Source organism: Amblyomma americanum, chromosome 1 (assembly GCF_052857255.1).
Source record: "Amblyomma americanum isolate KBUSLIRL-KWMA chromosome 1, ASM5285725v1, whole genome shotgun sequence".
In the NCBI taxonomy this organism is placed as follows: Eukaryota; Metazoa; Arthropoda; class Arachnida; order Ixodida; family Ixodidae; genus Amblyomma; species Amblyomma americanum.
This window is the reverse complement of record NC_135497.1, coordinates 110,123,869-110,149,303: the sequence shown is the minus strand read 5'-3', so window position 1 is coordinate 110,149,303 and position 25,435 is coordinate 110,123,869. Positions and strand designations below refer to the sequence as shown.

General features: G+C 44.4%; 1 protein-coding gene across 5 annotated transcripts in view; it reads right to left on the bottom strand.

Moving 5' to 3' along the window:
- Window positions 1–25,435, bottom strand: part of LOC144113446 (uncharacterized) — a 303,663-nt gene that overhangs the window by 248,640 nt on the left and 29,588 nt on the right. For 2 of the 5 annotated variants that reach the window (XM_077646529.1, XM_077646528.1), the window contains 2 exons: window positions 21,644–21,698; window positions 15,333–15,421 (listed from right to left, as the gene is read on the bottom strand). In XM_077646529.1, the coding sequence (XP_077502655.1) occupies window positions 15,360–15,421; window positions 21,644–21,698 (117 nt within the window). In that variant the 3' untranslated portion in view covers window positions 15,333–15,359. Of the gene's footprint in view, window positions 1–6,120; window positions 6,295–8,059; window positions 8,087–11,394; window positions 11,494–11,790; window positions 11,939–15,216; window positions 15,422–21,643; window positions 21,699–25,435 lie in introns of those variants that run through there. The other 3 variants (XM_077646530.1, XM_077646531.1, XR_013310798.1) reach the window with 3 other exon arrangements.

Here is a 25,435-nt window from a genome sequence, read left to right as displayed (position 1 = left end):
CCTTTCCACCTTAGCCATTTCTCTTGACGTTGCAAAAGATGGTTTGGTTTATGGGGGTTTAACGTCCCAAAGCGACTCAGGCTGAGAGACGCCGTAGTGAAGGGCTCCGGAAATTTCGACCGCCTGTAGTTAGTTCTTTAACGTGCACTGACATCGCACAGTACACGGGCCTCTAGAATTTCGCCTCCATCGAAATTCGACCGCCGCGGCCGGGATCGAACCCGCGTATTTCGGGCCGGCAGATGAGCGCCGTAACCACTCAGCCACCGCGGCGGCCATTGCAAAAGAATATGACAACGTGCTTCAGGGCTCAATTCTAACCAATTTGCAAGGCATGGACATACAGGGCCATATGTTTAGATTAATTTACAAGTTTATAAGTGATCGTGCGGTTCGTGTACGGTTAGGGAGTACCTTAAGCACCGAAAGGGTTTCATCACGAGGTGTGCCTCAAGGAAGTGTTCTTACCCCCACGCTCTTCAACGTCGTAATGACTGGCCTTCCCAATTCGTTGCTAAAAAATTGCAGGAAAGTGCGTATGTCAATATATGCTGACGACATCTGTATATGGGTTACTGGCTACTAACAACAGCGATTGGCCCTGATAGCTCGACAGGCTCTACTTTCGGTACAAGCTTACCTTGAAAGTGTGGGATTGTCTCTATCAGTGGAAAAACCCGGCTTTGTTCTGTTTCCAGGAGTGGGAAGACGTCAAGCGCGGTTGAAGATAGACCTCTGTCACTCTTGCATCCGTAAAATTCAACCACACGCGTTTCCTGGGCGTCATTATTGACTCCCGTCTGCAGTGGCGAAAAGCTGTCGACGCGATTGTTTATCTATATCTCCTCGTCTCAATGTGATCCGAAGAATTGCTAGTGAGCAACGGGGAAACCATTCTTCTTCAATGGTCAAACTTCATGAAGCACTGGGGGTCAGTCGCATAATGTATCAATTAACTTTAATTACCCCCTCGGCATCACAGCTTAAGCGTCTTGAAGTTGTCCACAGAAAGAGCCTAAGAAGAGCCACTGGAATTCCTCAGGCAGCTGCGAACAAGGCCGCAATTCATGAGTCTCTATCAAATCCTCTTAGCGTTGTCGCTTCTCAGAGACTACTAATGCATCTTGGCCGCCTAGGAGAGACGGTAGCTGGGCGTTCCCTTCTCGTGCGCCTCTGCAAGATATGAGTCGAAGGCATACTTGGCTCTTAGTTCTTTACGCTTTAATGTCCGAAGGCAAAGGAAACAGTTGAAACCGCCCCCGTCTTTTCCGACCCTCGACTGTAAGGTCACGATTCCCCATGTGAGCGCAAAGCGCAGCTCTCCGACAACACGTTCGCTTGTACTGGAGCATTTGTAAACAGAATATGCCCGCCATCTTCAAAATTTCACGGATGGTTCTGTAGACAAGGTCAAACAAGCCAGCGCAGCGGCTTTTTTTTATATCCCTTCTTTGGACCTTAAGTGGTCTGTACGCTTTACTGCTGTCGTATCCACCACAACGGTCGAAAGTGTTGCTATTGAGGCGGCTTTACGGAAGTTAGGGTCTTGTCCGGCTCAACCTCTTGTCATCCTGATTCAAAATCCTCCATTCAGAGGTTACAGCGCGGATTCTATAATGATGTTTTGCATATAAGCTCTCTACGCTTGGTTCAGAATCTGCACAGCAGAGACTTTACTCTATATTTCCAATGGGTGCCTTCTCACATAGCAGCCAGAGGCAATGAGGTGGCAGACAGCCTCGCCCATAAAGCTCTGTCAAGGAATTCATGAAAAAAAATACCTCAAGATGGAAAAAGTTTCCACAGAAAAACGGTGATCGACCATTTCAGCAACCTGTGGAGTGCGCCCCACAAGCCATGTGTGACAAGGGACTGAGAAGATCCCAGGCCACTCACTACGTCGAATTCGCACGGCCTCTGCTCGCACTCCTGCTTGGATGCATAAGACGGGCATGGCATGGTCTCCGCTATGTTCTTTATCTAGTGTGTGCAGGGATATCGAACATAATATTATGTACCGCCCAGTCTACAATGCAGAAGGGTATTATGTGATGTTCGCTTCCTTCAAGAAGACAGGAACCCTTCACAGCACAGTTCAGGACATTGGTTACCCGAGTGGAAACCAGACATGCAGAAGGGAGGCTGCACGCCTTCTTTCAACATTTCTGCAGGACACTGATCTTGTTTCTAAATGATTACAGCAACAACTGACTAAGGTCTACTGTGATTGAATGTGTGCGTAGATGGTGTCTTCTGGACTGGACTATGCTACACTGTGATTGAATGTTTGTATGGATTGTGGCACTGCAATGGAATATTTTCTACTGTGACTGAATATGTGCATAGATGTTGACTTCGAGTGGACTGTGAATTGGACTCTGTGGAGTGAACGTGTGCATAGATGGTGACTGCGGGAGAGAAATATGTGCTACTATAAGTGACTGTTCGTATAGTGGGGTAGATACGACAGGTTTTAGGACAACATTAACATAGAAGTGACGCTACGGTGGAGCAATTGCAGGCAGAATAAGCAAGGCTAATCCCACCTGTAGCATTCAACACCTTAACATTGATTCTGTGACCTAATTTTGCTCAGCTGCCGAACGCAATAACCACTGAACCACTGCGACGGCTGCACTCAGCTTCCATCCCTCATTGCGTGGTAGGCTCCTGGACTTCATTCGCCGCCACCTGTATTCCTCCTTTCATCCCTGCCTTCACTGCGCAGTTAAGGCGCCTAGCAGGATTACAACGCCTTCCCATTCTCCATAACCTCTTCTTTCTCCTTTACACTCCGTCGGCCGCGTGAGGCCAGCAAGAGCCTCGCGCGCAGCGAACAATGCATACTCCTCGTGCACTCGCAAGAGAGTCCATTGTTTGTTTCGTCGCCCGGCGGAATCCGGCATAGAAAGTGATTCGGGTAAATCAGATGTCTCAAATTTACGCAACAATGAAAACAATACATGCCGATTACAGCACTAAATGTGTACAAGAATGACAACATACATATTCATTGGTTGTTGTTCGGTCACTTGCCTGATTAGTTGGTAAGCATCATGAACGAAACTCAACTTTCCATAGCTGACGACGACGAAGAACGCCACGTGGCAATAGGGGCGCCACGCGCGATTCAATTCGAATGTCACAGCTTGCGATCGTCGCTGCGTCGCAGAACTCCGGTCATTTACCACTGGTACCCCTATGCACCAAGGGAGCGTAGACACATTTCAAGAGGACGGCGGTCTTGAAGCCCCGACCAGCATAAGGTAACATCTGCCGCTCACTGTCAACCAAGTCACCGCAAACGAGCCCAGGCAAAATGGGTTGCCTTGCATCCTGCTGTCGGATTGAAATCGAGGATGGCATCTCCGAGCCTGTGCTCTCGTCGCGTGCCAATCTTACCCCGCCGTATGAGTCTGTCGCTGACCTCATACCGGAATTCAACCCGCCACCAGTGGAACCAAACAGCAGCTTGAGTGAAGGACAAGGTGAAGGCAGCCATTCGCGATTGGGGTGCTGCCGGTTCATGTCGTTGTGAAGTCGTCGACAGGCCTTGGCCAAGTCGCAACGGCCGAGCATCACGGACACGTGAAGAGGCGGCTCACGACCGCGAGACACTGCCGCCGACCACCAGGCAGCGGGGCGCCTGAGTCGGCAAATCGTGATGCTTTTACGGTGCAGTGAATTCAGGTTGTATATAGTAGGAAATAATCTGATTTGTTGATCTTAATTCTGAACGTGTACCCAATCTAAAGGCTGTACCAAAACGAAATAAAAAATGAAAGAAAAATTAACCCGTGTTTCATGGTAATCTAGTCATGCAACGAACAATTCTAAACGCTGCCGGAAACGCCGACATGCCTCCGGCCTTTGGTTAAGGCGCTTGTCTAATGAGCCGGAGCACCCGGGTTCGAATCCGACCGCTGCGGCCATGATTCGATGGAGGTGAAACGCACACGTGCCAGTGATCTGTGCGATGACAGTGCACGTTAAAGATCCCCAGCCCTCCATTACGGCACCTCCTTCTTTTACTCCCTCCTTTATCCCTTCCCTTACGGCGCGGTTCAGGTGTCCAACGATATAAGAGACAGATGATGTGCCATTTCCTTTCCCCCAAAACCAATTATCGTTATTACAGCAATGTGGGGTGCAAATTTTGTTTGTGATCGACACGTGTTGATAAGTTGGTTCAGAAATTAAATTTTTCAGTGAGGAGTTAGAGAAATAGATAGTGAGGCAGGAACAAATGGGAGGGTTTCCTTCTAGTGTGTAAGTTCGGTAGACGTAGTTGTGACTTTGTTAGAGAAACACGCGCAGTTCGGGCATAATAGAATGAAGCGCACTGATCGATGTTGGATTGCTTCAATGTCTTCAGTTAGTGTACAAAGAGCGGGATCCCATATTGCGGAGGCATATTCTAGTTTAGGTCAAATTCTAAGTTTCCTTATGTATACATATTCCTGTTTCGTGTATTTTTTGGTGTTTCCTTGCTGTGCTTCTTTTTAAAATGTATAAACTCTTATGCTGCCTCCCTGCCAATCATTATCATCGTAGACTCGCCAAGCTGGCCAAGGGCAGCTTTTTTCTACAATTGCTCCATCTGTATTGTTAGACACGAAATAAACTTTGAAACTTAATGTTTGATACAAAATTAGTTTGGGATGCTACGGCGCATCGAGATAAGTTATTACGCAGATAACCGAGAGCAAGATTAGCATTGTTACTGATATATTTTGCATGACCATGCCATGAAAATTTATTTGTTAGGTAAACTCCGAGGTATTTATAGGAAGTGACATTGTTGAGAGCTATAGAGTTAATTCTGTACCAGTAGGGTATAGGTGTCTTAGTACGAGTAGTAAAAGTTTTGTCATACTTTTGCATTTACTGCCATTTAAACTCATAAACCAATCGGACATAGCATCAAGGTTGAACTACAGGAGCATGTTATCACGAGCGTTACCTAATAGCTGAAGGCGCCATTGTCCAGATTCCCATAGATGTTGACGAATGCAGCATCCTTGTGTGTATCGGAGAGCTAATAAGCACATATAGACGTGTGTGTCCTTCTGGTGCTGTGTGGAGTGCAGCACAAGTCTGGCATTCAGCTTTGATTTCCCCAAGTGCTCACACAAAATTTTACTGCATGCTGTCTTGCTGATGTAGAGGGTATCTGAAAGCATGCAAACTGTAACGGTGCGGTCTTGCTGCAAAATTCCGTGATCCAAGCCATGTTGTCTTCATTCCAAGGGCACCTCTGCCTTGTGTCGTCTTCTACAACAACTTTGCCTGAGAAGGACCTCTTACGTCATTCGAATACTCGTCTCTCCAATAACATCTCTTTGCTGTATGCATCATGATGAAGCACATATGTCTGTGTGGCGGCCTTGCCAAGTTTAACCCAGAATTTTGTTAATATGCTGTTCAAGACAGTCGTCCATCTCTTCACAGTCACTCACAGCAGAATGTTCCAATGACTAGAGGCAACAGTCTTTCCGAAGACGTGATGCCATCTAGCGGCTGCCACAGCAACAACAACAGCCAATATCAATACTAGAAGATGGCGCTAAACACAAGCATCAACTAGTATGTCCCATTGTGTGAGGTCAACAACAACAACAACAATAGTATCAACACTAGCATCAGCATTTGCTTTGGGCAATCACTTCTAGGGAAGAAATTAAATCAGTCTCGGAACTTTAAGGACAAGTTTAATGTATACTTATGACCTTCTCACTGCTACAGAAACCAGTGTGTTGTGTTGGGCTTTATGGCACATAAGAAACTAAGGCCATCACGCGCCAAGCTCGAGGTATAGAAATTTTCTGGATCATTTTATAGAAATTTGAAAAATCGTCGGTGGTTAGAATGACCTCGTGATGACAAAGGAAAAAAATATTAGAAATTGGTACTATTAAAAGCTTTAAAGGGGGTCGGGTAACCTCAGAGGTCATCCTTGCCCGGGCAAGGATCTCGAGGCCCCCAACCAATCAAATAAAGACCTGAGACCTTTTCTCCGGAATGAGAAATGTCTGAGGTGTATCACGCGAAGCACTGGGTCACGATTTACATTTTTGAAGAAAACCTCCTTCCGTTAAAAATATAATAACACAAGACATGTCAACGATTAATTGCAGTATTATTGTCATGGGTCGTTCAGACGACGCGGGTCGAAGGCACGATGGGGAACCAGGACCAGAGTAGCAGGCGCCAGAGACAGGTCAAGCGGTCGCGGCCGGGCTCACGAGCGGGTTCTGCCGATCTTCTACCTCTTCATCGTCGATCGGCACCCAGCTGGTTGAAGAAGACGTTAAGTGCAAAATGAGGGAATAATAATAACACACGACACTGCTCCCCTCCCGAAAGGCGCATCGTCCCGATGCGCAGAGAGGGAAAATTAAGGTTGAAAAACATGTGTAGAGCGCGAAGAGTTAGGCCACGTGCTCCGAGCGGTCACAGTATGCTTTCAGGCGAGCTACGTGAACAACTTCAGAGACAGGCGGGCGGCGGGACGCCCGCGTTACGATCGGCAGCACTTCATAATTTAACTCCCCTATACGGCGAATCACTTCGTACGGGCCAAAGTGAAAACGAAAATATCACCTAAGAGCAGCACTGGGTAAAAAGGAATGCGTTGAAATTATAGAATGGAAAAAAGCAGTTTTTCCTTAGCTTTTCCAGTTTCGAGCATGAAATTAAAGTGTGATTTACTGTAAGTTCATCTCTACATGTACAAACTAGTTTGTCTTTTTTCCGTTAGCAGAAAGTTGTACGCAATGTGCGTGGCCTATACGGAGACGACTTCCTTGAAACGTTCCTGGTGGACACAACATCCATTCGCCTGAAACTGGCTTTACCAAGTGCACTTTGTTATTTATTGCATTGTTCCAAGGAGATTGCCATTTTTCTCTTGCTTTACGATGTACTAAGTTTATGCAAACTTTATATGGTACATTTACTTTCTTAATTTGCTTGTCATAAGCTTGAGCAGCAAATCTGCTCTTTCGTTGCCTTTTATGCTGACATGACTTGGCACCCAGCAGTCTTATGTTTTGTCCTTGAGCAATGGCTGTTGTAATGTTGTGTATGAGGTCGTCAAGCAGTGGAGTTATTGTATTTCTAGAATGAAGGCCAGTAAGCACCCTTAGCAAGTCTGTGCAAATAATACTGTTGGTAAGGTTCTCATTTACTATTTTTTCCATGGCTACACAGATAGCATAATACTCGGCAGTGAAGATGGATGCACATTGTGGAAGTCTTAATATTTTATTCCAATTTCCTTATACTACTGGGCTTCCAATGTAAGCATTTCTTTTTGAACCATCTTACTAAAAAGCTATGAAAGTACTGTATTTTTGCTGAAGTGTATGGAATTCTTGTATTATAGCTTGATGTGGAATGTATTTTGCGGAACTGCGTAAGAGTTAGATCACGGATTGCAGGAAAACTGTACCATGGCGGCAGCGGATCTCGCCTTCGAGCACTGTTTGGCAATGTGTCTAGTACACTGAGGTTTTGGCACATCTCAAATCGCAAGAGCAGTGGCCGGGTAGCTTGCGGTTTGTTGTTAAAGTGTTCTAGATGGGCATTTTTGGAACTTCTGTAGTGAACATCTCCGCCAGAAGTCATTCGAACAAAACCGCGACGTCGGAAGTTGCATTTAGCAGACTGGCAGCTTTTTAGAGCAAAAGGCAGTTTAGAAAATATAGTTTTAAGAAATCTCATCATCGATCAGATAAACGAAATGTTCGCGAATTGTTCATAAATGCCACACACTTAGCTATTCCTCAGTCTTCAGGAGTTGTGCTGCAAAGCCACAAAGTGTGGTGGACAAAAGACTAAGTATGCAGAAAACAACGAAATAGAGCTTGGGGTAAATTTTTCAGGCATCCGACACAGGAGGATCTCGCAAATTTTATAAAGGTAGGAGATAAAGCTCGGTATGTCCATCGCAGTGCCGACAAAGCCTCATGGCAGAGTTACATTTTATCTATAAAAAGTCCAAATAAATTTTTAAAAATGTGGCAGCAGGTTCAAAAATTTAATGACAACTTCTCACCATTCACAATTCCTTTTCTGACAACACCTGGAACACAAAAAAGCATAAGGAAACAGGTAGACATTTTGGGGGAACATTTTGCTGCAGTTTCCAATTTATCTCACTATCCAGTCATTTCTGAAACACAAAAATATAGCCAAAAAACAAATAAAAACAGTGGAGCCTTTCTCAGTGTGCTATAGAGGCACTGTTGAATTTCTTTAACAAAATATTCATAGAAGGAAAAATGCCTAAAGTGTGGAAAACAGCCGTGATAGTGCGGTTCCTGAAACTTAGAAAACCATCAATTTCCCCTAGTAGCTACAGCCCTTAAAAGCGAAAAATCACGAAAAGTCAAGCTTTGGAAAAGTGCATATTCCGGCAGTATGTGTCATTAACTAACTTTTCTGCAAATATGAATGACTAATTAGCCGTGAAAGTACTTCAAATCAATTATCTAACGAGCCGTGGTGGCCGCTGAGCTGCGAGAGAGCGCTGAAAATACCCCAACTTCGTGCGGACACTGTTCCTCAGCCAGCGAACCAAGCGCCGCCATCTTGGTCTTCTTTTGTTCGTGAATTCTTGGTCTTTTTTTCTGCCACTTTCGAAGGCGGCGGCATGGTGGGAGCGTGGCTCGCATGTGATTGGGGCCCTCAAAGCGCCTTTCGAGTTTCCTGCCTTTGAAATGCGAGGCTGCGATTGGCCGGAGGGCACGCTCCTTGAAAACACGGGGGATCGCGCGGCCGCTATTGGCTGCTGCGCGCTGACGCGGCGGCCCCCTCCGGCGGCGGCCGGAGCGACTTGGCTCTGTACTTTTGTCGTTGTGGTCGCTGTCTTTACCATCTCTCGCCGTGTCGTCCGAACAGCTTCCTGCAGACTGCTGACTATTGCGCAGTCAGTCACGATGCGTCCAACAAGGCTAAAGAGCGCGTTCGGTGCACGGAAGCATGCAATGAAGTGTGTTCGTTCGGCAAAGCGTGTCGCCAACAAGGACTGTCGATGCTTCATGCCGCGTAACTTCTGCTACATCGCAACTAGACAGCGATTGCGTCGCCGGTTCCAGTGACGTACCAGCACCTTCATCGGTGCAAGAATGCGTTGCTTCGGGCATGCCTTGTGTACCAAACGCATCAACCTGGGCGACTGCGGCCTCCAGCTCCTGTCTCGCACCTACCCCGAGGCGTGAGAACGCGTCGCCCGCCGTTCACTTGGAAACACATTTCCTGACGTGCGAGAAGATCGAGATTCTGGCTGCATCTCGGGAGCCACTTATCGGATTTCCATGGGGTTTTTTTATTCCATACCTGAATAAATTTCCGAGGGAAAGTCGAGCTCGTTTATTCAGATTATTTTGTCTGGAATTTGTCATAAGCAATTAATATTGGCTAATGAGGTCTAATCAATGACACTAAATTCAGTGCTATGTTAAAATTTTTCAGCAAGGAAATTCATCAAAAGGGCCTCGTCTTGACCTGCGGTACCCGACTAGGAATAACCATAATGAATTTCACAGTTACGGCACTGTTTTCCAATTCTCCAGGCCTGGAGTAAAGGACCTATGTGAACCATTTTGATATGCTCCTGTAAATTTAGAGCCAGTGTACACAGGTTCATGAAACTTAGTATTTCTTCAAATGTCTGTGTTTAGAGCCTACCCTGAATGTTTCATTCAGATATATCTCAAGACACAAGGAAGCTGGTGTTCTCGCAACCTTTGAGGGCCGTTTTCTCAGAATGTATTTCTTGCCTGGCACGGCTGCTCATTCTGGCTGCTGTTCGGGAACCGCTTATCGGATTTCCATGGGTTTTTTTTTAATTCCGCACCTGAATAAATTTTTGAGCGCAAGACAAGCCCGCCTTTTCAAGTTATTGAAATATGCCTAATGAAGGTCTAATTTATTGAAACTAATTCTGTGCTGTGCTAAACTTTTCCAGCTTTTGGCCTGGGGCACCTATCCAGGAATGACCGTAATGAATTTCACAGTGCCAAGGCTATTTTAAAATTCTCAAAGCCTGGAATAAGCGACCTCATGTGGACCACTTTGATATACTCCTGTAACTTGAGAACCAGTGCCCATAGCTACACGAAACTTGGTAGTTCTTCAAATGGTTGTGCTGTTAGCCTACCCTGAAAATTTCATTCAGATATCTCAAGAAACAAAAAAGTTGGTGTTCAAGGGTAGCCTCCCCCCATAACTACGTTAAAACTCTACCAGTTTTTTTGCTTGGTTTGGAAAGGATAGTAACTTCAGCGTATGCACGAAACACAGCTGCTCCATAGCCGATTTCATGACCAATTGCACAGAAGAGGTTACACAAATGAGTGGGACAACATTCTACATAAATAAAACTCGGAGGACAGTTACAAGTGTGTACCGCGAATGTTTTAGCGTTAGCTGTGGCGTGAAAGCTAAGAAGTTTTGTGATATTCTGGCCTAAACTACCAGGTTCTCCTCCGGTGCTAGAGTGCACGTACTCTGACACGCGCTACCTCACGCCCCATGACTCTTCTTGACAGTCTCGCCGGCTTTCTTACACCACATACCCTGTCGGCAGCCGGCCACGCCAGTGTACTGTAACGCTGCCAAGACTGCCAAGTGAGCCATTGCCGCTGGCGCTCTCGTCAAAACATAAACACACCATGCTGTTACTGGCGCAGCATCCTGGCACATTGCCGTGGCCTGCACCACAGACGGCATCAACCCCGATGGTATTGGAACTGAGGCACGAGCTAAGAAGAGCTATACTGTCGTTGGCACGTCTCCTTTTCTTCTGTATTATGTGAGCGCGTGCACGGCGGAACCTTTATATTTCCCATGCATTGGCAAAATAAAACAATTGTGAGTGCACCGATTCTCCGTGTCGTGAGTGTTTTCCTTCCATTGTGTTAGTCTTTCTTTCGCGCTGCAGTTATGTCGAACCTAATGCACTGAAAACATTGTATTTGAAGAGCCGATTTTCTGGTGGTGAACAGACCACAATCACGCGGTGCAGTTAAAGCAGGTCGGGCAGGAGCCACCAACGGGTGCAGACAGTTCAAGCAGGAAACTCCTGCCCGGCCAATAAATGGCAAAACAAAGGCAAAGCTTTGCAATTTTGCAAGTGCACCAAATAGTTTCGAACCTTCCAGCGACGCTCTCACGCAGTGATGGGCATGGAGGTTTTAGAAGGAAGCCAGCAGGAAACGGAGAATGTCACTACCTTCTTAATAAAGGAACGTTGGTCAGGGCCACCGAGAGCAATAGTCAACCATGAGCCGAAAACATATTTCATCTCAAGCAACAGGCCACGCAATTTACATAACATATGATATATATAACAACATTTTTTATTATTATTAGGAAAGGACCACCCACCTGACCCCGTAGTTGAACATTGTCATTTCTCAGGCGGTCCAGAGACTGCTCTCGTCGGGGTGCTCGGCAGGGAGTATGGCTGGCTGCCATCTTGCCTCTCTGTAAATGTGCCAGCGCCGCAATACACAGCAGTCAAACAACCTTCAGAACTAGCCTTTCTTACGGAGGTCACGAGACACTTTTGAAATGGCCACAGGCATTCCACTGCTCTTTTCTAGGTGTTACAACTCTCCATCAAAATGACACCAGGTCGTCTTGTCACCAGCGTTCCAGTAGTTCACAGTAACATCACACCCCCTGCAGTCACCACTTGCCTTTTACATGACACACTGCACTTGCATCCCCTCTGGTGCATTCACAATCCACTGCTAGCGTGCACACAAAAGAAAGACTCACCCTTAGCAGACGTGATGGCGGCCGGCTTCCCGAGTGAGTGCAGCCACTGCCTTGCACTTCAGGCGAGGCGGAGGATTGCTCCGGAAATTCAGCAGTTGGCGAGAAGACAGCCCATACTTCGGCCTGGCACCTCTTTTCTGGCTGGGTTCTGCACAAAAAGAGGGACAGTCTAGCTCGCAAGCGGCATGAGAAAGCTACAGCTAATGGCTAATGCTGCATGCCTTCCTCGTTTATCCGGCCATAAAAGACCAAAATTTATGCTCCGCTACACTTAAATAGGCCCGCATTAATTCTAACAAACCTCCAGCCCCCTTCAACTCAGATTTACATCCAGGACTGACTGTACTAAACCACGTGGCCGAAACCTAATGAGTGCGAGACAAAACCTCTCCATAGCTGGCCGAAACCTAATGATTGCGAGACATAACCCCTCCATAGCAGTGAGGCAAAGTTTATAAGCAAAGGACAACAGAAATGTTCCTTGGGGTTTACCCATTGGAATAGTCCTCTTGCACTAAGGAAAAAAAAGTCTGCCTCCAAACAATGACAGCGAAAAACAACTTGTGCATCGACCTGAAGGAGTGGCAGCATTCATGCAGTAAACCTCACGCATTAGCAGCAGATGCGAGTGAATTTTAGAACCAAGCAGATGAAAGTGAACATTTTGGCAATTGTTAGCATCACCACCATGTGTCAGGCCTAACGTCACTAAACAAGCAGCGAACATTAAATCGACATGCGTACTGCCATTGCTAGATGGTAAGCTGTAATGCCATGAAGGAGTTCTTTAGTTCTACACCAAATATATGTGGCACTGACGTCCCCAGTTCAGCGCTGTTAAAATTTGAGATCAGATAGTCGGTTTATTTTCGTAGTCTGCCAAGCACCAAAATTATGAAAAGATGCCAAGCCAATCCTCCTGCTCTCTCCAAGGGCACAGTGCCTGTTGTCGATCTCGGCATGGTAGAAGCATCTAAACGAGTAAAGTTGGGAGAGGGCCAGCGCAATGAGCACAGCATCAAACCTCAAACATGGTCTGCTACATTTCAGTCATGTAAAGACAAAGCTAAAGCCCTTCTGTGAACACTCTTGAGTGACTCATTGTTGCCCTCGATGCTGACCAAAGCATTGGCTTAGAAGAACTAGTAGCTCAAATTAGCAAAATCTGCATGTTAATTTTTGAAAGCCCATGTTTAGCGCATGTGGCACAGTGACCGCACACTGGCTGAAGCGGGACTGTCTTCACTACACTGGTGCCTGACCAACACTGCTCGGCATCCTCCAGCGCTTCACACTTAGCGGCATACAACACTCGCAATCTTTTCCACACACATTGTTTGGCTACATTGCCTGGCTGATATAATTTTCCTCGTGGCCCCATGAAAAACAGCGTAGTTCAACTGTATCATTTCACAACTTCCTAACTGAAAGAGCTCCAATGAGCCGGGTGAGTGGGCTGTTAAAGTAAAAAAAAAAAGTCCCTACAGGCCTTGTGCCTCTGCCAACACAGCCTTCTTTCAATGCCCTCCAAAAGCATCTTGTTTCACGAATGTAGCAAAAACTGCAAGAAGCCATTAAACAGTTGCATGGCAAAGCATCAGAGCAAAAAGCAGGCAGATTTTTGGACCCAATCACCAATATCCCGTGCTGCCACTGAGCTCCAAAAGTGCAAGCATTCATACAGAGTAGCCATAAGCAAATGGAATAACCACTTCTTGACAACTGAGAGCAAATACATCCTATTAAAGGGACAGTGAAAGAACTCTATCATATATTTTTTTTTTGGTTAGCAAAATCATTGATAGTTCAGCATTTCATGGCCTGTTTGCCGCTCGTCTGGGAGCGAAAGATGCATTTATTTCAAAGAAGCTTTTCCTGCCCTCCGATTCAAACTGCACACTCATATGGCATCACAGGACGGAGCGACGTGAAACGTCACGTAAACGCAGACTCCGTCCAGGGAGCCAGGGCTATCCAGGGAGCCAGTTATGCGCCCTTCCTTTCCTCAAAACCATCCGCATCTAGAACGTTGTCAACGCCAATGTCAATGAACACAATGAATCGTTGATATGTTCCCAGTTCATACGATCTCACTGTTAATACGCTCAAAATCGCGGACATTAAAAATGTCCCATAGCATTACGCCATATTTTTCCAGGTTAATACGTTTCCAGAAAACACGATTTCCCAACTACTACGTTTAAACTTTCAGAAAACTGTGCTCGTGTAATAAATTTACTGACCAACCGCACATGTGCAAACATACAAGTGGGCAGAATGAGGGCATGCGGCATGGGGGGGGGGGGAATAGTGCCGCGCTGCCAAGGTTCGCACTGCCGATGGAGTGCAAAGTGGACCCCGCAACAAAAGCTAAAGGCTGGAAAAAAAAAATAAATTCTGGCCGATGGAAGTGGAGGGCGGGTTCATTATGACAGTGGGATCATTACGCGGGTATACACGGCACATGCTAGACTATATCCAATGACCGTCTAAGAAGCTGCCTAAGCAATTATATGCTTTTGGCTTCAGACTCTTCGGAACACAGCTTCTCCAAATTTTAATACGTAGCGCCCCAAAGGCACCAGTTGGCTACGACTGACGCTTAGTGGATGGCTCGGGACTAGTTTCTACCAGTGGGAATTCTTCCAATGAGTGCCGACGTCACCCAGCCCAGGAACGTTTTTAATTTCAGTTATATTGAAATTAAGCCGACCTAGCTGCGATTCGACCCCTCAATCACAGCAGCTATGCAAAGCATCAACATAGTGAGACAAAATTATGCGCCTTTGCTGCGAGGTACTTGTCCAGTAATTTCTTGCATATGAAAATTTATCCTACTCAGTGGCTACAAAGTACTTTAGGAGTAGTTTTAGTGCACAAGCACAGTGCCATACATGTAACCCGGCCCACTCGCTAAAAGGCCGAGATGCCGATATCAGCCGGCAACAGTGGCAGGCAAGATTAGACAGCACAGGCACAGCATACATTAACTTCAAGTCAGCTTTGTTCACTTTTGCCATTTTGACGCCAGCATTGCGTTGCAAATCATATTCTGATTGCAGCTGCATGTCAGCCTTGCTGCTGTGTGCACATTTTCTTTCAGCTCCTATGCTAGAAACAGTTGCAAGGCAAAGCTAATGACAAACAAAAAATTTGTTGCTTGTTCTACGTTACGCTTGCTTGCATCCTCAATGATATATGCACGGTGTATCTAAATTTGTGCATCAGCTCAGTGCACATTCATATATTCAGAGGAGTTGAGTAGAATTTTTTCTCATGTTTCATGGAGCTCACTCAAGCAGTAGTTCACAGTAACATCACACCACCTACAGTCACCACTTGCCTTTTACATGACACACTGCGCTTGCACCCCCCTCTGGTGCATTCACATTCCACGGCTAGCGTGCACACAAAGGAAAGACTCACCCTTGGCAGACTTGCCGTCGCCCGGCTTCCCGAGTCGAATATAGGCAGGCGGCACTGCGTGTGGGTCCCACCGCGGAGCCACCTGGCACCATGCCGCGGCCACTGCCTTGCACTTCAGGAAAGGCAGAGGACTGCTCCAGAAATTAAGCAGTCAGCCGAGAAGACATCCCATAATTCGGCCTGGCACCTCTGTTCTGGCTGGGTTCTGCACAAAAAGTGGGACAGTCTAGCTCGCATGCGGCATGAGAAAGCTACAGCTAATGGTTAATGCTGCATGCCTTCCTCGTTTATCCGGACATAAAAGACCAAAATTTATGCTCCGCTACACTTAAATAGGCCCGCATTAATTCTAACAAACCTCCAGCCCCCTTCAACTCAGATTTGCATCCAGGACTGACTGTACTAATCCACGTGGCCGAAACCTAACGAGTGCGAGACATAACCTCTCCATAGCAGTGAGGCCAAGTTTATAAACACAGGACAAAAGAAATGTTGCTTGGGGTTTACCCATTGGAATAGTGCTCTTGCACTAGAGAAAAAAACTCTGCCTCCAAACAATGACAGCGAAAAACAACTTGTGCATCGACCTGAAGGAGTGGCAGCATTCATGGAGTAAACCTCGTCCATTAGCAGCAGATGAGAGTGAACATTTTGGCAATTGTTAGCATCACCACCATGTGTCAGGCCTAACATCACTACACAAGCAGCGAACATTAAATCGACATGCGTACTGCCATTGCTAGATGGTAAGCTGTAATGCCATGAAGGAGTTCTTTAGTTCTACACCAAATATATGTGGCACTGACGTCCCCAGTTCAGCGCTGTTAAAATTTGAGATCAGATAGTCGGTTTATTTTCGTAGTCTGCCAAGCACCAAAATTAAGAAAAGATGCCAAGCCAATCCTCCTGCTCTCTCCAAGGGCACAGTGCCTGTTGTCGATCTCGGCATGGTAGAAGCATCTAAACAAGTAAAGTTGGGAGAGGGCCAGCGCAATGAGCACAGCATCAAACCTCAAACATGGTCTGCTACATTTCAGTCATGTAAAGACAAAGCTAAAGCCCTTCTGTGAACACTCTTGAGTGACTCATTGTTGCCCTCGATGCTGACCAAAGCATTGGCTTAGAAGAACTAGTAGCTCAAATTAGCTAAAGCCGCATGCCAATTGTTGAAAGCCCAAGTTTAGCGCATATGGCACAGTAACCGCACACAGGCCAAAGCGGGACTGTCTTCACTACACTGCTGCCTGACCAACACTGTTCGGCATCCTCAGCGCTTAAGGGGGGACGCGGCCCTTTAAAAGCTGTCTCGCCAAACCATTTGAAAGTGTCCTGAATATAAGACTAACATTTGTCCTTGAATCCCACAAACTTTTTGACATCCATCAATGCGGTTTTAAAAACGCACGCTCAATAACAGACCATTTAGTTTGCCTCAAAAATACTGTCAAAGAAGCTTTTATACACAAACAGCACTGTCTTGCCCTCTTCTTCGACACCGAGAAGACATACAACACAAACTGGAGGGTTGGTATTCTTCGCGACTGAGCAGACCTTTGCATTGGTCACAGGATGATAAACTGCCTAAATAATTTCCTGTCCAACCGTTCTTTTCACATACGTCTAGGCTCATCCCTCTTAAGAAACTTCGTCCAAGAAAATGGAGTTCCCCAGGGGTGCATTTTAAGCACAACGCTCTTCGTTATAAAAATGAATTCCACAGCCAAAGTAATCCCCAAGTCCATTATGTATTCAGTCTATGTTCACAATCTTCAAATAGCCTGCACGTCCTCAAACCTAGTAACATGCGAGAGACAAATACAGTTGACACTAAATAAATTAGTGACATGCACAGATAGGAATGGTTTCCAGTTTTCCACACACACAACTATGGATATTCTTTTCTCGCTCAAACGAGGCCTACAGGCTGACCCATTCATACACCTGAACAAAACATAGCTACCTGTAAAAAATGAGCACAAGTTTCTAGGCACAACCTTTTCCAGAAAACTCACTTTCGTGCCTCATATAAATGCACAAGAAGAAAGCCTCCCAATCTCTTAATATACTCAAAGGAATGTCACGAAAACATTTGGGGTGCTGACAGGACATGTCTCATACAAATTTACCGCTCTGTACACTGTGTTGTGCCCTGGACCACCTCGATCCTCGCCCATTAACAGAGCAAAAGATCCTCGGTCTGTGGCCACAGCAGTCGACTGCCCTCAAGGCATACAAGGCACTCTTTGCCTACTTGAGAGCGACTGGATTGAGTGACAAATTGTGACAACGTTGTGCATGTGTGTGTGTGTTATGACTTTTTCCCCTTCTCTCTTCCTCCTTTTAGCCCCCTAATCCCTCTTCCCCAGTGCAGGGTAGCCAGCCGGAACCCCTTTCTGGTTAACATCCCTGTCTTTCCCTCCTCCTCTTTATCTATCTATCTACCGCTCTGTAGTACACTCTACCCTGCATTATGGATCGATAGTGTATGGGTCAGCGAGGCCATCATACCTTAAACGACTGGAACCACTACATAAGTCGCCCATACACAGTCCTTATGTAGAAACCAACGAGCCGTCACAGACAGAAGAGCCATGCTCACATGCCATACATTCTAAAAATCCATTTACTGCAGAAGCAGAAACCATGTGTCAGCACCTGCAGAATGCACCAGAAATAATGGAATTTTTCAGCATGCATACATGAACATTCGTTAATGGACTAGCAATAACCCTGCTATAAGCACCAAGTTCAGGAATTCTGCTTCAGATGAGAGACCCCTGCCCTACCCAATGAATGTCCGAGGTTTTAGGGCTGTCTTGGAATGTGTGGACAGACTACTTTTCATTTAAGCCCTGAAGATTCATCTCCTCGAATACCATCAAGTCACGAAGCAGTTCGTACTCAAAGCTGTCGTAGGGCTTTATGACACACTAGGTTTCGTTGCACCTTTTTTGGTGCAGGCAAAGATTCTTCTTCAAGACCTATTGGAAGCGAATGATCAAAAGGATGGCCCTTTGCCAGCCCATTTGGCTGACACCTGGCTTAAATGGAGTGAAGATATAGATACACTTGAGGATTTCAGCATTCCAAAGAATCTAGGAGCTGCAATAGCATACAGGCCCTATCTGCCAAGCTGAGCTTCATCTTTCCGCAGATACTAGTCAGAGTACCTATGGTGTGGCAACGTATTTATGCACACATGGATCTTGCAGAAGAGTTGACACAGTTTTGCTGCTCTCGAAGGCAAGGGTTGCACCTTTCAAAACAGTAACTCTAACAAGGCTAGAGTTGATGTCAGCTTTGATGGCTATGTTAATGTACAGCTATGTTTCTCATAACTGTGACCTTGGATTCAGCAATGTGACCTTTTTGAATGGACTCGCAAATAGTTCTCAGCTGGATTCGAAAAAATCCACATATGTGGAAGACATCTGTGTGCCACAGAGTTCAAGAGACATGCACTCTGACCGATCTTTCACTCTGGCGATTCTGCCCTGGCAAGGAGAACCCAGATGATCTACTTACAAGAGGCATCTCCGTAGACAAGCTGTTGCAATCTAGATCCACAATGGATAACCGATAAGGCAGGTTGGCCGGGCCTAATTTTAAAAGAAGCTGTACAGTGTGACATGCACAATCAAGAATTGGCTGCTGTAATACATACATTCGAAATCAAGATCCAGGATGAGCCTCTACTCGACATTAAGAGCTTCAGCTCTTTAATGAGGCTACCGTGAATAACAGCATAGATTTTTAGATACCTGCACAACTTAAAAAACGGGCCCAAAAAGACAGGGAAACGTTCATCTGAAGAAGTCGATGCTGAAAGGCATTTGAATGGCGTCAAGCAAAAGCGCCACTTTGCAGTGGAAGTTAACTGCCTGTTCGAACAGAGAGCTTTCCCTCCAGGATGCTTGATATGACAACTCAGACCGAGTTTCAACAACAAGGGCTTATTACAAGTCCTAGGAAGAGCACCGAGCATAAGCGAAATGTATGCAGCCAGTTGTCCTATTCTGCTTCTGAAGGATTCGTCGTTGAGTACACTTATCTGGCAAGCTCACGCGAAGGTTTTTCATGCTGGTGCTTGTGACACCCCTATGAAGGTCCATGAAAGATATTGGATTCCTTGAGGATGGCAGCCAGCAAAGAAACTGAAATATGGATGTTTTATTTGTTGCAAGACACAGTCTACACCATTTGACCAGGAAACACTGCTACTTGTAGACGTTACAAGACTGCAACCTATTTCCTCATCATTGGCATTGACCTTAATTTGCAGAATATCTTCTTTTCCGAAAAGAAGATCAGAAGAAAGTATACCTCCCCGTTTTTGACTGTACTGTTACAATGGCTGTACATTTCAAACCAGTTGATGACATGACGGCTGTCAATTTCCATCATGGCTTTTATAGATTTGTGCCCAGATGGGGACTGTGTTAGTCTACACTGACAATGCACGAACTTCCATGAAATCTTTCATGCAACTGAATATGGAGCATGGTTCAAGATCCTGACATTCTCTCCTTCTTCATGATTTAGAATATACAATGGAAGTTTATTTGCTCAAATTCCCCGTGGTGGGTAGGGTTTTATGAAAGACTTGTGCTGTCAGTAAAGGGTGCTGGTTAGACAAGTGGTCAGCGAGAATGACCTCATTATCATTCTTGAAGAATTGGAGGCAATGTTCAACTCTCATCCCCTCACTTTTGTTTTCAGCAGTGTTGATGGACCTTGCCCTCTTCTTACCGAGTTTTCTGGCTGGACAACGGCTCACATCATTCCCTTTGTTTAGCATGTCAAACACTCCCTGCTCCCCATCAGACCAACTGAGGAACTTTTGGCGACTCAGAGAGAACCAACCAATTACAAGCCTGTTGGTCCCACTGGGTAAGAGAATACTTGATTAAGTTGAGAAATATTTCTGTGAACGACTCGGAACACCTCGATCTCATAAAATGGGGTTGTGTCATGCTAGTTAATAACAAATGCCTGAGGTATTCAGACATCAGCGCGAATACAGGTTCTACATCGTGGTCAAGACGAAAAAGATAGATCGTGCTTGCTCTGACTTCCCTGCAGAACCACTGTGAAACGTCCCACACAACACTTATATCCTATGGAAATCCCTTAGCGCAACCTATCTGGTGGGATTAGGATGGAGGAAATTCATGTTGCCAACACCAGAAGTCTCCGTCACCATCATCACTACAAGTTTGCATGGTGCTGCACTTCTCCTCCAGCAGTGCTGATCTTCATCAGTCATTAAATGCGTTTGCTCTTTCCTGTCACAGCCATCTAGACTCATCTCTTTGCGATGCCCATGTACTAGCAAGGAGACCCTGATGTCCATCACAAGATCTTTGACAATACAAGAACTTAAAGGACTATAGACACCTAATTTCGGTGGCATTTTCATGCTCTGCAATGATGTGGAAGACACTACTATGCATGAATTTCCATGTGGTATTCGCATACGACCACTAAAATAAATTACAGTAGAATTTTTCTGTCATGCTCTTTTGGTTTCAAATAATGGCCATACGTCAGTCTGGTTCTATGTCACGTGAGGCATGGAAAAATGTCGATATAATCGCTGATTCATCATTTTAATTCACTACAGTACTGAAGCCAGCCTTCCTCATCAGCCGCAATGACAATACATGTAGAAGAAGTGATTATATTGCAGTTTTTCATTCCTCTCATGGCCTATAAGCACACTTTGAAGATACAGTCATCAGTCAGCTGTTGAAAGCGAAACCGAAACAGCATGAGAAACAAATTCACTTATAAATTATTTAACGGTCATAGGAGAATATCACATGGTAATCCACTTATAATAATGCCTTACACATCATGACAAACAAGAAAACATGCATCCAAAAGCTAGGTGTCTAGGTATGCTTCTTTAAAATGTCAATTTCACAGGACGTTGCCTTGTTAACCTCCCTGCCTTTCCATTATTTGCTATCTCTTTCTTGGGTTCAGATGTTCAATGCTCAGCTAATGGCACATGAACATGGGTTTATCAGCAAGACAGATCTATCAAGGAACATGACCACATTTTTGGTTGTCTTGCCATAGCACTAGATTACTGCCAAGAAAACTAAAAATGCACCTTCAAAAGCAATTTTTCTTAAGCTAGCTATGTGGCTGCACAGTGTCTGTTGCATGTATATTATATATGATGCAAATGAAGAAACCGGTTTCTTGCATTGTGCTCATGCAGCAAGCAAGTTTGCTTCCATTTTTTCACATGACAGTATCACTTTGTTTGACCATAAACTTTGCACAAAGAAGCAAAAGTGAAGTGGTTTGTATGCAGTTGCATGAGAAGCAACACTGTCCTCCATGTATACCTGCAGACTAGAACAAAGCAGCAACTCAAGTAATGTGATTCCAATCATGAGATAAATGCAGGTCTCACCACAGAGGCAATCAGAATTGTGTTGCACCAGACTACACCACAGCACCAGTGCCATCTGCGGAAAAAATGTTAGCACCAATACTTTAGTAAGACACGAGCAAGAAAGAAAATGAACAAGATGAGTGCTGATGCTGTCAGTGTAAAGTTTTAACATGTTTCCTTCAGAATGGAAACAATTTGCCCAGCACCAAGCTTTGTAAAATGCAGCAACCACCTCTCATTTATTAGATTTCATCAGTTGCTTAACCAGATGCCAGACTGTCTCTTAAGAAAAATTTGGTGCTAACACACCTATAATTATTTTCAGGGCTAATACTCCTGCAGGTGAAGAAATTAGAATTCATTGCACTGATTGTCTTCATGAACAGGCAGGAGTGCTTCTTTTCATAGCTTTTATCCATGTCAGGGAAACTGAAACCATATGCTGGGAAGTGTAGTAGTTGAAAATTGAACAAAGGATGTATTGAAAGCATAAATACTGCAATGTCCTTTCAGTGCAGTAATCAGCATTACTGATTTTGTCAGCATCACTAAAAGTGTCATATTATTTATTTATTTATTTATTTTATTTATAAATACTGCGGTCTTGAACAACAAGACCATCGCAGGTGGGTACCTAATTTGTGTAACACCAAAGGACAAAAAAAAAAAGGAAATACAGCAGACAAGGCATCACAGCAACGAAATTAGTACATCACACTGTACTGTATCGTTTCACAACCTCAGAATATATATACTGCAGTCATAGAGCCAAGCATATAATTAAGTAAATCTCAACAAATTAATCATCAACCGAACATTCAAAATTTCGTCACTTGTTGCAGCAGCGCCTCAAAATGGGACAAATTATTCTCTTCGACTATATGACCAGCAAGGTTGTTCCATTCGGTAATAGTTCTAGGAAAATAGGAATATTTGTAGCAGTTCGTTCTTGTGGATAAAGGTTTTACGGAAAGAGAATGTCTCAGGCGTGTTGCATAACCACTAGAGTAACTAACAATTTTCGAGATGTCAATGTTGTATTGCGCATGAATTAACTGGAAAAAGAATTTCAAACGACAGATACGGTTTCTATCAGTAATAGATGGTAAGCCACTCTTTTTAATAAGATTAGTGATAGAAGTGCGACCATAGGAATTATAAATAAATCTTACTGCTTTCTTTTGAATCCTTTCTAATTTGTTAATGTTAATCTTGGTATATGGGTCCCAGATCATTACGGCATATTCTAAGATTGGCCGCACAATAGTGTTATACGCAAGGAAAAGTGTTTCAGGAGTAGCGAACCGTAGTGCACGCCTCAAGAAGAATATTTTGCGCAGAGCATTTGCCGAGATGGTATCAATATGTTTGTTCCAGGAAAGATTATTGGAAATCCATAGGCCGAGATATTTGTAGCATGTTACCTCTGAGAGTGCACTATCGGAAGTACCATACTGGTAGAGAAGAGGATTCCTTTTAAGCGTTATTCTCATATATACTGTTTTATCAAAATTTATCACCATTTGCCACCTATCACACCAGCGCATTACCTTCCGAAAGTCATTATTTAGCCTGATTTGATCTTCACTTGAGTTAATTTGTTCGTAGAGGACACAATCATCGGCATATAACTTAACATTAACAGAGAGATCTTGGACAATATCATTAATATAAATAATAAACAAAAGCGGTCCAAGCACAGATCCTTGAGGAACTCCCGATTCAACTGGAATGCAATGTGAGAGGGCACCATTTAGTGTAACAAACTGGCGCCTGTTTGTCAGGTAGGCCTTAATCCAGGTTATTAGTTTATCGTTTTTTATTACAGAACTCAATTTATATATTAGCTTGTTATGAGAAGCCGTATCAAAGGCCTTGCGGAAATCTAAAAATATTACGTCAGTTTGTTTTCCTTCGTTTATGGCTTCTGCAAAATCATGAATTGTTTGTATTAGCTGTGTACATGTCGAATATCCTTTCCTGAAACCATGTTGAGCTTTCGATATTACGTTATGTTCTTCAAGAAAGGTAGATAAATGTTTATGAATAATGTGCTCAAGTATCTTACACACTGTGGAAGTAAGTGAAATAGGGCGATAGTTTTGCACCTGTGTTTTGTCACCAGTTTTATGTAAAGGTTTAACTCTGGCAACTCGCCAGTCATCGGGTAGGGCGCCTTCCTCTATAGACCTTCTAAAAATGACACATAAATACTTGGAGCACCATTGCGCGTACTGCTTCAGAAAGGCATTTGGGATGTCGTCTGGGCCAAACGATTTCTTAACATCAAGATTTAGAAGTAAATTGAACACTCCATTTTCAGATATGGTAACATCAGGTATAGGGGGTAAAGACAGACTGAAAGATGGGAGATGACCATTGTCTGCAGTAAAAACAGTTTTAAAGTGGTTATTAAAGGCTACACAGGCTGCATTATCATCGCGAATACATTTTCCATCTATTACAAACATGTCGGCACTGCGGGAACTCGGGGTAATCGCCCTCCAGAATTTTTCAGGAGATTTTTTAATAAATGATGGGAGTTGGACACCAAAATATCTTTCTTTGTCAAGTAAAGTCTGATCTTTTAATTGTTGTGACACCTTTTCAATAACACGGACTATGGAAGGGGTGGCTGATCTCGCTCGCTTTTTAAGACGTTTTAGTCGACGTTGCAAGTGCAGCGTCTCTCTGCTGATCCAAGGGTTGCGGCTACAAGACTGCTTAGATATCTTCGGCACGAAACACCGGATACATTCATGAACCATGTTCTTGAAGATGAGCCACAAGTCATTAATACTGCAAGGATTCGTTTGCAAATCGTCATAACGAAGGTCAAGAATGTCAATGATGGACTCATTATCTGCTCGTGAAAAATTTGGAAAGGAATGAAGAGCATCTTCATGCTTTAAAGAAACATCATTTAGTGACAATAAAACTGCCTTATGATCTGATATACCAGTAGCAACATCACAAGAGATGTTTTCCGTAATGTCGCCACTTAAAAAGAAGAGATCTAGGATGGACATCGAACCGTGCTGTATTCTTGTAGGCTCATTTACAACTTGCAGCAGATCAAAGTTTAAGGCAAGGTCCAGCATTTCGTTTTCCATCAAATTACAGGACTGTGAAGAAAAAGTGCACCAATCAATATTCGGGAAATTGAAATCACCAGTCATAATTATTCTGTCTCCCGGTTTTACATGACACTGGATATATTCTTTTAAATGGTGCAAGACAGAGACAGGAGAGTTAGGGGGCCTGTAAATGGCGCCTAGTAAATACTTGATGTTATCAGCATAAACTTTGCAGAATATGCCCTCGACTCCGGTGACATCAGGTAATCTTATAAGTTGTAGAGATGCTTTGTATAGTATCGCAACTCCCCCACCTCTTCTGTCACGATCTTTTCTAAAGACCTGGTAGTTATTTGGAACAAATTCACTGTCATATATATCTTCACTTAACCACGTCTCAGTTAGCACTACTACATCAGGGTCATGCGTAAGTAAAAGACCTTCCAACTCAACGACTTTATTAACAACACTGCGACAGTTAGTATTTAAAACTCGAAAACAACCTTTTTTAGTTTTGTTCTGTCAGGTGTGCTTGGTAATCCTGTAACGCTTGTTTTCAGTTTTGTCCCAGGCAAATAAAGTCCCGTTCACACTTAATTTATCGAAGAATAACTTGACCTTCGCACCGTTCGACCTTTCCTCTGCAGAGCTTTCCCATAGTTTTTGCCTTATCTGACGAACGCCAAGAGAAAAATCCTCTGAAATCGATATTTCAGAGCCCTTGAGTTTGGGA